The 13,918-nt window shown below is 44.5% G+C and overlaps 1 protein-coding gene across 1 annotated transcript in view; it reads left to right on the plus strand.

The window, feature by feature from the left end:
• Positions 1-13,481, plus strand: part of stom (stomatin) — a 49,729-nt gene extending 36,248 nt beyond the window's left edge. Inside the window, exons 6-7 of the mRNA XM_080211783.1 lie at positions 2,747-2,881; positions 9,791-13,481. Of these exons, the coding sequence (XP_080067909.1) occupies positions 2,747-2,881; positions 9,791-9,985 (330 nt within the window). The 3' untranslated portion in view covers positions 9,986-13,481. The remainder of the gene's footprint in view (positions 1-2,746; positions 2,882-9,790) is intronic.
• Positions 13,482-13,918: the final 437 nt, after the last annotated feature.

The following is a 13,918-nucleotide window of genomic DNA, read 5'->3' on the forward strand; positions in this document are numbered from 1 at the left end:
CTCTTTCCGCCTTGCACTCCATTTCACAATCCCTTTTCCTGCACTCTCACCCACCCCACTAGCAAAATGCATATTGTCTATGTCTCATTTCCAGAATACGTAACTTTTCACAGGATATCACAACTTTAGAACACAAACTCATAATGTAAGGACTGGAAGTCTTAAAAGCCCACATGCATTCCAATGTGCTGACTGTTCCAGCGGTACATAACTGCATCTGCACTTTGGCATTATTCAGTAAGCGGAATTGATCATGTGACGATCTTTGATTGTCACATGATAATCAATGATTAAATTATTAACAGGATGCTTTCCTGCACATGTAAACAGAGCTAAACTTCCCCCACCCCGCCAAACAAAATGTACAGCAATGAAACCAAACCTCCTGTGGACTTGTGATCTCAGCAGTGTGGTAATTGTTAGAACCCTGGGAGGAATTGGATGAGTTCGGTAAGGGAGACGTTAATTAGTTGACGCAATTGGCAGTGTTCCCAATCGGTTGGGTGATCTATACTCCAATCACCCACCTTTGCTGCAGATTACTTGATGCACCTTTCCCCCTGCAAAAAAAAACCTCTGCCTTAAATTCCATTTGACCCACAACCTGTCAAGGGAGAGAATTCCAGATTTCTACCATCCTCAGAAGATGCACAAGGGTATAGCTTTAATTTTAAGGTTATGTTGCCTTTGATAGTATCACGACAGAAGGTATATTTTCCTTTATTATTAATCCCAATGAACCCCTTATCGCTGTAAACATTTTAATTTGACCTCCCCCTCAACTTTCTAAATTAAGGAAACACAAGCCAGCCTGTCCTTGTGATTTAACTCTTTAAGGCCCAATAATGACACTGGTGATTTGGTGTTGGACCCTCTCCAAGACCCCCAGTGGATCTTCATCCTAAGGTTTGGTGCCCTAAGTTGAATACAGCACTCCCAATGGGGTCTGTGCAGCTGGAACCTCACTGCCTTGGTTTGAGTTCAACCCCTCACGCTGAAGGCTAGCATTCCATCAGTCTTTTTTAACAACCTTTTCCTAGCTGTGGACTAGCTGTTAGTGATTTGAGCACGTGGCCTCCTTTGTTTCCCTGCAATTCCCAGTTTATGGGAATGATCCATTGTGTGTCTTTGATCCCATTTGGATGACCTTGCGCCAACCCTACACTGACATGGTTTGGCCCACTCACTCCACTGTCTTGTGGTGTTTTCTGTCCCCCATCCTCACAAGTTACTGCGCTTCCTAATCTGACGTGGATCTGACTCTGCAGGTTACAACTCTTCCATTGTCCAAGCCAGTCATACGTTTGGTGAAAAGCTGCCATGTGGGTGCTGAACAGGTGTTGCCGCATCTGAGACCCTGTGATCTCATCACCTGCACCACGTTTTGGCAGCTACAGGAGGTACTTTTTGCAATAGGATCCTAGAATCCCTACAGTGCAAGAAGGAGGCCATTTGGCCCATCGAGCCTGCACCGACAACAATCCCACCCAGGCCCTATCCCCGTAACCTCACGTATTTACCTTGCTGATCTCTGTGACCTTAAGGGGCAATTTAGCATGGCCAATCAACCTAACGTGTACGTTTTTGCACTGTGGGAGAACCTGGAGGAAACCCATGCAGACATAGGGTTAATGTTCTAACTCCACACAATTACCTGAAGCAGGAATCGAACCTGCTGCTGTGAGGCAGCAGTGCTAACCACTGTACCAAGATGGAAAAATGATGTCTTGCAAAGGTTTTTGTAATCTACTTTGACCCTGATCTTTGAAGTACTTTTCATGGTCATATGGGTTAAGATTAGAATATTTCAAGATTAGGGCCAATTAGGGATTGTGCAAAAAGCCTTCGGTCTATTATTCCACCAGGTACATTCTTCAGATGAGCTGCTACACGCTGGGTTACCCTTTCCTTTTTTCTAATTCTAGCCTGCATGTGTCCTCCCTTTTCTTTTTGTCATTTTCCCAGTCTTCAGTTTTTTTGCAGAAGATGTAAACAATACAGCCAGTCACAGATGTCAGCATGTTAATTAATACTTGAGATCCGAGATTCCCTATCGTGCATGGGCCATCCAGCCCCTCGAATCTGCACCAACTCTCCGAAAGAGCATGTCACCCAGATCCTCCCCTCTGCCCTATCCCCTTAATTCTGCATCTACCATGGTCAATCCACCTAACCTGCACATCTTTCGGACTGTGGGAGGAAACTGGAGCACCTGGAGGAAGCCCATGCAGACACGGGGAGAATGTGCAAACTCCACACAGACAGTGGCCTGAGCTGGGAATAGAACCTGGGTTCCTGGAGCTGTGAGGCAGCAGTGCTAACCACTGTGTCACCATGCGTTACTTTGAACTGAGTGTTGGTAAAGGATCCATTTACAACAAAAACATTAACCTTTTCAGATGCAGGTGACCTGCTTATTTCTACCGTCTTCCATTCTTATCTCCAACATAAAAGATGTATGTTACACATTTAATGATTTAGATGATTCCTTCTTTACATTTCTTCCACAACAGAGTTAATGTGTGATTTATAGTTTGAACGGAGTCTCATTATATCAAGTTGTACCTACAATTTTTTTCTTCTCCCTCGATGTGACTGGGTGGAAATTGGCGACTTTGTTTAATATTATTTGCTGCTCTGTATCCTACATTTGGAGATGGGGGCGGAAGAGAAGGAGGGCAATCGTGGAGGCTTCGATCCTTCCTTCTATACCATTAACCTCATGGTTTTAAATGAATTTTCGCAGACAACGCTTGATGTTGCAACAGATGAGTGGGGCATTAAGGTGGAGCGCGTGGAGATCAAGGATGTGAAGCTACCTGTGCAGCTCCAACGAGCGATGGCTGCTGAGGCAGAGGCATCACGAGAGGCCAGAGCAAAGGTGAGCAAAATGAGAGCAAATGGTTAAGCAGCCAGAAGTGCTGCATGTGACAAAGTGACCAGATCTTTCTTTAAATTTAGCCCTTTTTTAAATGGGCGTTCTGCCCAGTTAGTTCCCTCGCTGTCACCAAGTCAAAATCCCTAACAGCACTGTGGATCTACCTACGTCTCCCTCTATACCCATCTTGCACGGATAAGATGGATACAGAGGGACATGGGCCAAATGTGGGGCCCTAGCTAAGTGGTTTTAAAAAGAAGGACGGCATAGACAAGTTGGGTTGAAGGGTCCGTTTCCATATTATAGACCTCTACAACTCTGACACCACATGGACTGCAGCAGTTCAAGAAGGCAGCAGCTCGAGGGCAGTTGGGGTTGGGCAATAACACATCCGGGGAATGAATTTTTAAACGTTCACCTTTCCTAGTCCGGCATGGCTCCAAAACCACAGTTACAGATTATTTCTCCCATTTAAATGAATAAAATGAAAGCGAGAAGACCAAAAATGCTGCTCAGTGTAATTGAACCCCAGAATGAATGGATGTTTTCCATCTTCATTAACTGGTTACGCTGGGAATTGTTGCAAAGCAATCAACCTTCCTCTTAATAAAAATGCTGCTTTCCAGTGTATGCTGTATTTGGAGGTCTAGTCATCTTGTGATCAACAAACCTATTTGGCCAGACAAAATCTCTTTAACAGCAAGGTTATTGGTAGGACTATCATATTATCTGTATTGACTCGGGCAGTCTTGCATCAGTGTTGTCTGATCTAATGTCCCAGATCATTAGATGGAGTGGAATCAATTCTGATGTTTTGATTTGTTTAACTGAATGCCAATATTTGAGCTGCTTTCTCTGTCGCCTGGGGTTGGAAGAGGTCTCTTTTGGCCTCCAGTGTAATTGGACTTTGTTCGGTGCAGCTAGGATTAAGGGCGGCTCAGGACTGCTGATGTTTTGCACAGAAGACTGCCTTGCCTCACCGGGTTTGATGCCTTGAAGCAATTTATCACCAAAACAGCTCTCAACTGTGACACAGTCTCAAAACTATAAACCTTTCTATTTCAAAAATGTTTCCCTAGTGGAGAATTTGTTCTGTGGTGAGATTACATAGACAGAATGGAATAAGGTTGGTGAATCATTAAGTGTCTGTCGCATGGAAAGATTTAAGTTTAAAAGTTTATTTATTATTGTCACAAGTAAGCTTACATTAGCACTACAATGAAGCTACGTTGAAAATCCCCTAGTGAAAACACATCTGTTATTGTTTCATCTCATTCATCCATTTTATCATCCCACTTTCTCAGTTCCATTTTTCCACTTTCCTCCTTGCCCTCCCTCGCCCTCCCCCTCCCTCCCTCTTTTCAGGACAACTACTATAATCCCCTGGCAGTCCCTTCACCATCTATACCTCTGTTCTGCCATTCATGCAGTTTGAGCACTTAATGGACACTCAACATCTCAGTTTTTGTATCCTCATTTACATTCCCTTTGTCCCATTCAACCCCGTCCCCTGCCCGCCAACTGTCATAGTATAAATCCCTGCTGATTCTCTCAGCTCTGATGAAGGATCATCCAGACTCAAAACGTTGACTCTATTCCCTCTCCGTAGATGCTGCCATACCTGCTGAGATTTTCCAGTATTTTTTCTTCTAAGTGTGCATGGGTGGGTGGAGTTAGGCTTAAAGCTGTAAGCTTTGGATGAGTGAACTAGTAGCTATACAAAGCTGCCTCCATGTGAATTCCTGTTCATCCCCACCCTACAAGGGATTGAGTTCTTTTCTTCCTGAGCATTCCCTCAGGATTTAGGATGACTTGCTTACACTCCGATTGAACGCATTCTGAGATGGTTGATAGAACTAACGCCCAATCTGTAGTCTCTGCCACATGCAAGGCAGCTAGGAGTTAGCCAGGTTGGGCAGATGATCTGTTTGGAGGTTTGTGGTCACTCTGTTTTCACCACACCACCCACCGCCGCCTCCCCCCCCCCCCACCCCCCAACTCCCCTGCTCTGTCTCTTCCCCTCCCCTTCTACCCCACTCTCTCCAACATCTCCACTTTTCCTCCATTCCCAACAAAGTCTCTTTGTGCTTGGTGCCTTCCCGAGTAAACTTTCTCCATTTTGGTTAGTCCTGCCCAGGGATCTCCACGACTTGGCTGGGATCTCAGGGAATGCTTGGAGGACCTCCAGAAGGACAGTGGGAATGCTTTAGGGGCAGCCTGCTGTGGCGACAGAGCACCAAGCAGAACAGTTGCGTCAGGAGTTTGGTGTCAGATATACAGACTACATGCCTCACCCACAGTGCTGGTTTTGAGTGATCAGTGCTTGATGTTGGACTTGGGAGTGGATGCTGATGTTTCTTGCCACTGATGCTACTTCTCCAATACTTTGAGGTGCCTATTCTAAGTCTCCAAAGCAGAGTGCAGAGTGGAGTGCAGACATCACTACTGCCCAGTAAGGCCATGACATTAGTCTGTGGGCTTGAGCTGCTGGCCCTCAATACTCTTTCCCTAGAACAGGCACATTGGAGGGAATGGTGAGTTTTGTTGTCACCTTTTTGACTAGAGGAGCCTCCCAAGATGTGAAACATGGACTACATTTTCCAGGCTCATGCTGCTGATCTTCATTGACAGGGAGTAGTTTTTTACTGGTTGGAAGAGCACCCAAGCCCCAGTTTCTCTCATGCTTCAGAGAAGGCGATTATTTGGAGTCTGTCTGTGTCCTGCCAACAGGCTCACCCATGGCCAATTCTTCTTATTTTCCTCAGAATCATAGAATCACTACAGTACAGAAGAAGGCCATTCGGCCCATTGAGCCTGCACCGACAACAATTCCTCCCAGGCCTCTCCCCGTAACCCCACGTATTTACCCCAGCTAGCCCCCCGACACTAAGGGGCAATTTTTTTTTAGCACGGCCAATCTGCCTAACTAGCGTATCTTTGGACTATGGGAGGAAACCGGAGCACCCGGAGGAACCCATGCAGACATGGGGACAATGTGCAGATTCCTAAGTGAGCGCCTCCAGCATTTGTTGGAATGGGAATTCTGGCTATGATTTCTCTGACGGTGGGGTTCCTGAGGTCATTTGCATCACGGCCAAACCTATTCAACCTGCTCAACTGAACCTGAGAGCCAGCTACTGACTAGGCGCACTGAGCCATTTCAAAACAGCTCCAATTCCTGGCCTACTTCTAACCTGCACTCCCCTTTTCTACTTTGACAGTGAGTAAAACCAGTTGCTCCAGTTGAACTTGAGAAATAATCAACTTGTCTGAAAGTTTGTCTTGAATTAAGTTTTAAATGTCGCCTGTATTTGCATGTGTTCTATTTTTAGATTAATTTGGAAATGTTCCTGTATCTAAAACACCTTTGTGGGAGGCAGTTGCTATACATTCACAACACCAGATGATGAAGCATTCGATGCAAGCTCTCTAAACAATGGCGGTCACTTGAGAAATATTCCAATCTCCCAAATTGAATTGGGTGATTAAGCCTTGCTCACGGACTGGAACCCAACAGAGTTTAATGACTTAGCAGTGTGAGTGTGTTGTTATAACACCATGCACAATATAATAGAATTAATCCAACCCAGCATCGATAACTAGGGAGAGTGCGTTTGAGTAGAAACCTTTATACTCGATGTTAGCTGTCAGTTCAGCAGTATCCTCTCTCTTTTTGGCACAGTTGACTTAAAAACCAGTTCACCTAGAAAAAGGGACAGCTCAATGTGTCCGTGCCCCTCCCTGCCTCAAATAAGATAGTTATGAAAGGAAGCAAAGACAGCACAGGGGTTAACGCTGCTGCCTCATAGCATCAGGGACCCAGGTTCAATTCTGGCCTCGGGTCACTGTCTGTGAGTTTGCACATTCTCCCCATGTCTGCGTGGGTTTCCTCCAGGTGCTCCAGTTCCCTGCCACCATCCAAAAATGTGTAGATTAGGTGGATTGGCCATGCTAAATTGCCCTTTAGTATCAGGAGGATTAGCAGGATAAATATAAGGGCCTTTTTTTTTTTCAAGCACTGTTTCAGATTCCAGCATCTGCAGTATTTTGCCTTTATCTTAATTATGAAAGGGTTTGATGTTGATCCTGTCACATTTAAATACACAACCGAGTATTTTAATGACTCCTTGTTGCCTAGAATTAATTGTAAAGAAATGGATACATCAGGAATATGTGGGCCCACAGCCCAAAGATGTACGGTTTAGGTAGACTGGCCATGTTAAATTTCCCCTTAGTGTCAGGGGGCTAGCTAGGGTAAATGCATGGGGTTCCACGGGTAGGGCCTGGTGGGATTGTGGTCAATGCTTGCTCGATGAGCCGAATGACCACCTCCTGCACTGTAGGATTCTATAATTCTATGTCCTGGTTTGTTGCAGAATGTATGTAACTTTGCTTATGTGAAGTTACCAAGAGCTAGACTTTCCGTCCTTTCTCGATCCTGAGTGCGCACTCTGATCTTTTCAGCGTTAAGGCCTGTCATCATGCGTTGGGCCATCCCAGATATTTCCGCCAGGGCAGAGGTGTGTGGCAGGAAACTGCTCCAAGTTTGGCACTGAGCTGGCAGGCTATCTGAAGCTAGGAGTAGTCCTGTCGGGAGTGGAAATGCTGTATTCAAGCCGTCGGGGCCACGCTTCTGAAGTTGAGGATTAAGGACAGTTGGCAATAACGTCACAGGGTTTGGGTCTGACCTGGAAGTGGACAGTGGATGTGAAGAGTACAAAACAGTTGAATGCGTTTTACAAATTTATTTTATTTTTGTCTTTTTTGTGTTTCTGTGGATTTTGAAATCCTCTTGCAGCAACCCTGGTTTAAATTAACTTTCACTTGACAGAACCGTCTGTATTTATTTTATTTATTTATTTAATCCATTAATTTATTAGTGTCACAAATAGGTTTACATTAACACTGCAATGAAGCTACTGTGAAAACCCCCTTGTTGCCGCACTCGGGCACCTGTTCGGATACACTGAAAGAGAATTTAGCTTGGCCAATACACTTAACCAGCACATCTTTTGGACTGTGGGAGGAAACTAGAGCGTCGGGAGGAAACCCACACAGACACGGTGAGAAGGTGCAGACTCTGCACAGACAGTGACCCAAGCTGGGAATCGAACCCAGGTCCCTGGCACTGTGAGGCAGCAGTGCTAACCACTGTGCCACCGTGCTACCCCAAAAATGAAGATGCTTCGAATCAGAAGCTTTTTGTGTGTTAGGTGAATGTGATAACCACTACACTACAGAAACTTCCCCCCTTTCAAAGGCCGCTATTCCTCATTTTAGTTCTGCATTTGGCCTTTATGCTTTCAGTCTCTGTGGGAATGAATTACTCCTGGCGTTGCCAAGATTGAGAAAGCACTTTGCATTTTTAATGTTGTAACCTCAGACAGATGGCCCAGTGTGTCAGAACAGAGCTTTCTGAACAATTGTTAGTATTAAAGGCTCAGAACGGGGGCACTTATCCAACAGGTCCATGTCAGTGTTTCTGCTCTAACACAAGCATCCCATCCTTCCCCCTCTTTCCCCTTCACTTGTTTATCGAGTTTCCTCTCAAACGTGTTTGGGGGTTTGTGAGATTTCACCAACGTCTGGATTTTGCCTCTGATGTGCTAAGTGCCTTCTGGAATGAAACTTCTGCATTTTAGGCAGAGGTGATCACTGTTTCCCAAGAGTCAGTGGGGCAGTTTGACCTCTTCAGCAACACTTTAGAGGATTCACCCCCAAAATCATTTCACTGTCGGGAGAAGGGGGGGCAATCTTCTGCGTGTGTGAATTCCAAGTAAAACATTTGCTGCGGGGTGGGTGTCTAGTGTCTCACATATGAATAACATGTCCTGCCCACTGTAGCAGGTTTTGAGTGTCATAGAGTCAGAGGTTTACAGCATGAAAACAGGCCCTTTGGCCCAACTTGTCCATGCCGCCCTTTCTTTTTTAAAATGCCTAAGCTAATCCCAATTGCCTGCATTCAGCCCACATCCTTCTATATCCATGTAACTATCTAAATGCTTTTTAAAAGACAAAATTGTACCCGCCTCTACTACTACCTCTTGTTCCAGACACTCTTCACCCTCTGAAAATATTGCTCCTCTGGACACTTTGGTATCTCTCCCACCTCTCCTTAAACCTATGCCCTCTAGTTTTAGACTCTCCTACCTTTGGGAAAAGATATTGACAATCTAGCTGATCCAAGCCCCTCATTATTTTATAGACCTCTATAAGATCACCCCTCAGCCTCCTACGTTCCAGAGGAAAAAAGTCCCAGCCTATCCAGCCTCTCCTTATTAGCTTCTTTACAGTTAACTGATTACACTTGTCTAGAATTTCCCAGATGCATCTTGAAGTCTTGTATTTTTCTGCGGAGCACCTGAATAATTTTGAAAAGGATCCTTTCTCGGAAGGAGCATCAGGAGTCGTGGGATCAAGCTTGGGAAAGGAGAAAGGGGAAGGGCTGCTTAACTGGCACCTTAACACATTTCAAATGGTCACGGCCAGCGGATCAGGCACTTTGCAACAGCTGATCTGTTAGCTGTGACCTTCAAAAGTAAGTCACTGAAAGTGAAGCACTTTGAAATATGTTAAGGTGCCAGTAAGGCAGCCCCTCCCCATTCTCCCTTCCCAAACTTGATTCTGACCTTTCCTTGACTCCCAGTTTCCTTCTGGGGAAGGATCCATTTTAAAATTATTCAGGTGCTCCGTGGAAAAGTATAGGAGTTCAGGCTGTGAGTGGGAAATTGTAGACAAGTGTAAGCATTGGTGAGAGGGGGTGGGTGGTGCTGATGCTTTTACCAGAACTGTCTGTACCATTTTTCTCTGAAGCCAACTAGGGAGGTGCCCAGTTGTGAATAAATTTGCCTTTCTCGTGTCCGTACTACTGGACTTTCCTGCAGACCACACTGACTCTGTCTGTCCCGACAGGTGATCGCAGCCGAAGGGGAGATGAACGCATCCAGAGCCTTAAAGGAAGCATCGATAGTGATCTCCGAGTCTCCGGCGGCACTGCAGCTTCGCTATCTGCAAACCCTCACCACCATCGCTGCAGAGAAGAACTCCACCATTGTATTCCCTCTACCAATGGACCTGGTGCAGAACATTATGGGGGCAAAAAAGTGAAGTAACTGAAGATGAACCTTGACCACAGTTCTGATGTATGTTTTCCAATGACAGACAATTTTGGTTAGGATTATTTTTAATTTTTTTTTCCATGTTGTAATAACAGCAAGCAGGGGGTACTGGTTTACATTGATGATGGATTATCAGCTAGACCTTCTTAAAGGGGCTGCATCTACTAATATTTCACTTACACGTAACTGCTTCCACTTTTGAACAATTTGATTGTATTTGCTAAAGCAGTGAGTCACAGTGGAATGTACACAAGTGATGGGCAGATTTACAGCATGCAGATGTCCTACCAGACCTGTGCAAACTGTGGCTTTACTATTGCACTGTTCACATTTCTGTAGTTGTAGTGTCAGCCTGAATGTTTTCTAGCCAAACAAGAGTTGCCTGCCAGCCATTCGTTGGTGAAGCCAATAATATTCTCTGCACACTTACTGGTTTAATTTTAGCGCAGTGACGTACAGATGCCTTTGTCCCACCTTCATCATACGATGCTGCCACGACCCTAAACCCTATCCAATTTAAATAAAGCCAATGCTACTTGACTCTGCGGTTAAGAATCCTCGTAAGGAGTGCTGCTTTGGCGGATGATTTAATTATGTGATGCCATTGATTTTTTTCCTTAGGATTTTAGTTTTCCCCACACTACCTGCGCCCCATTAGTTTTAAACAATACTTTAATCTGTACAATATATGTAATTAGAAGACTTGTATCACAGCATATATAGTGTATTTGTAAATGTTTTAATTTCTGTATATTCTATAGAAACTACATGTTTTGAACTTGAGGTGTTAAAATCTTGTGCCCACTCTTGTGCCTGTACCCATATATCAAAGGTCTGGATGGAAACTAGTTAAATTTAAGCTGTCGTCAGCACCCTAGAAATGATCGACCGCACAGATTTGCAACTTAAAGAGCATGCATGTTTGGTGCCTTTGATGTTAAGTATTTCCAGTTACTTTTTTCCATAAATGAATTGTGGAGCAAAAATACTTAAAAAATCTCCTTCATCCCGATCAAGTTCCTCCTACCACCTCCCCACTCCACCCGTGATGTTAATGTGTGATAGAACATTGCCCCTTAAAGCTCTTTGATAAAAATCAGTCCGGCTGGTTCCCACCTTGGGGCTGCACCAACGTCAAGTATTGATGTGTGTCTCTTTAAGACTGGCCATCTGGGACTGCAACCTGGTGATGCATAATGAAACCCTCTCCTCTCCCCTCTCTGTGTGAAAATTCCCAGTTTATATCCCTCTCCTCGTAAAAAGACTCTCTCTCTCCTTTTTAAACTGAGTCTATATTATCAGGAAAATGCCCTTACTAACTTTTGCCAAAATCTTCTGTTCACGTGACTGGCAGATGTTTCAATTTTCCTGATTCCTCTCCTGCAAGGAAAATAAATCCTTGAAGCGCGTTCAGCCACCTAACCCAGGTATAGCATTGGAGTTGAACTTGATGAATAGGTCAAGTACGCTTAGACCCCATTGCCTGTTTAAAACCCATTTGCCTGTGATGAGTAAGTAAACATCACGGACATTAACAATTCCTATGCTGTTCCTTTGTGCTGAAGTATGTTTTTTTAAATTTTTGTTGCTGAATGACTGCATTGTCCGTTTAGCTTTGTGCTGTAATTGGAAATAAATGTCACTCCAAGTGACCTCACCATTTTTGCCTGAGAGTTTTAGTAGGGGAATGCTGTTGATCTTAACGCAAACAAATCCCCAATGTCGCACTGGGTCTGTGTGTGTGTATAACAGCACCAAGCCCTGTCCTGCGTGGGTGGGATGGGGCTGCATTCTGGGCAACCTGCAGTAATGTAAACACTGCAGAGCGTTCTAACCAGACGCCAGTCGGAGACCTTGCTATCATTCCATGATTCCAAATGTGGTACCTGTGCCCAGGTAGATGCGCTGCCCAGGACTCCGCAAACTGCACAATGACCAACCATAACCAAACCCGGTTTTTGGGAAGGGGGGCTGTGGTGTGACTGGGGGGTGTGTGTTGATGGTACAATAGAATTCAGTTAGTCATGTTTGAGAAGTGAGAAACCTGGGCAGTGACCTGATCGAGAAAGAAGAAAGAAATAGTTCTTTAGAGAACTCGGACTTTCTTCCAAAAAGTGGAACTGGTTTGAACAGTTTGTTGATTCTAGTGTGTACTGTTGCTGTAGGAACTTTGTGGTTATTATAACTTACTGATAGTAAACAGAGCTTCACTTTGACACTGTTGTACTTTAATTATTACTTCATGTTAAAAGCACTGTTTCAATCCTTGCAGTCATATTAATGTGCTTGTCACTGGAGCAATGCCAGCATTGTCCCAAGTACCAGCAGTGAGGGAGCTTCTTTGCCTACAGTCTAACATGAGTGATAAAGGTCAGCTTGCTATGTAATGGTGACATTTCAGTGTGCTGTTTCACCTGGAAAATTTGTCAATTTGCATTAACTCGATCTGAGTCAGTGTTCCCCAGGTTCATCCCTAACTATCTCGACACGCATGCGTTGCTTAAAGGCCTAAAGTGTCAGATCTGCACTTGATTATTTTATGCCAATGAAGTTCAGTTAGTGACGACAAGTCACCAGCTTGTCAATGGGCATGTAAACATATTTTGAACGTGGGGTGCAGGTGGTTCTGGGTGAGGCGTAGTGCATTGTCACTTCTGGCACCAAGCTCAGCCCAGTACTTTGCGACTGAAGTACTCTCTGCTGATTGCATGTCAGATGAGGGTTTGGATCACTCAGCAGGAAAGTGGTAACTTTGCTCTGTCCCAGTGTCCACGGTGACCCATCTCTTGTGGATGAAGTCACACTGGTTTAGTAGGTGATGCTGTGTTGCAGATGGGGATTGCAGCAGAGTGGAGGAAGGTTGACCCTGGATCCAACCATGCTGTATGTCTGTGTATGTCTGATATATGGCTGAGAGAATTGACTTCAGCATGGGAGAGTACCAAAAAACTCCTCAGGCAGACACCATTTGAGTATCATTTTACCTACTGGCCTTATCAGCATTTGTGATCAACTTATTGCTGAGTCAGAACCAGCCCAGCACTGCACCAGATGAGCTTTTCTTCACTTAAAAGTGACTATTCCCTGCCACCTTTTTGTCTGTCCTTTAAATCCAAACCTGTAGCCAATCTGGATTGGAATCTGCATAGCCCAAGTGTGAATGGAATATGACTAACAAGCTCACTATTCAAGTACCAAGAGAGCTAGGTCTGTTTGGATGTGCACTAGTTTGACACATTATTGACCAAGGCTGGGTTTTGGCAGCCTTACAACCCAATGCTGTCTAACTCTCCCGCTCCTGAAGTTCATGAATGTAATGTTTTGGAATGTACACCATGTAATAACCAAGGTAATCGCTTTCCTTCCTGAAACAAAACCTGCTTTTATTTTATCACTTGTATGTCTTTGAAAGCATGTTCAATAATTGGTGTAGTGAACTTTTATAATTAAGCCTGCAATGCATTTAATAAATGTTATTAAACCAAGCCTGGCTTCCATATTTGTAACTTCGACCCTCGCTTCCTGTAGACCTTTTAAATGTGCACCTCGTTTCTTGTTGAGTGAACAAACACTGAGAGAAGGCCACAGTCATCAAAGGCATTTAGTCACCATCTCCACGAACTGTCATTCTTTTTGTTGTATCTGAAAAAAATCATTTGTGATTATAGTATGAACAACCTGCCTTTACATCGCAGCTTCTGTGACTGTGGGACATCACAAGACACTTTGTCCATTCATACCTTGGAAAGTCAACCACTGTTGTTGGCCAATATCTGCTTAGCAGAACTCTAAACAGCAGTGACATGAAAGCGGCACAGTGGTTAGCATAGCTGCCTCAAAGCGCCAGGGATCTGGGTTCAGTTCCAGCCTCGAGGTAACCGTCTGTGTGGAGTTTGCACATTCTCCCCATGTCTGTGGGTTT

This window comes from Carcharhinus amblyrhynchos, chromosome 25, assembly GCF_965287045.1.
Source record: "Carcharhinus amblyrhynchos chromosome 25, sCarAmb.v2.hapA, whole genome shotgun sequence".
NCBI lineage: Eukaryota > Metazoa > Chordata > Chondrichthyes > Carcharhiniformes > Carcharhinidae > Carcharhinus > Carcharhinus amblyrhynchos.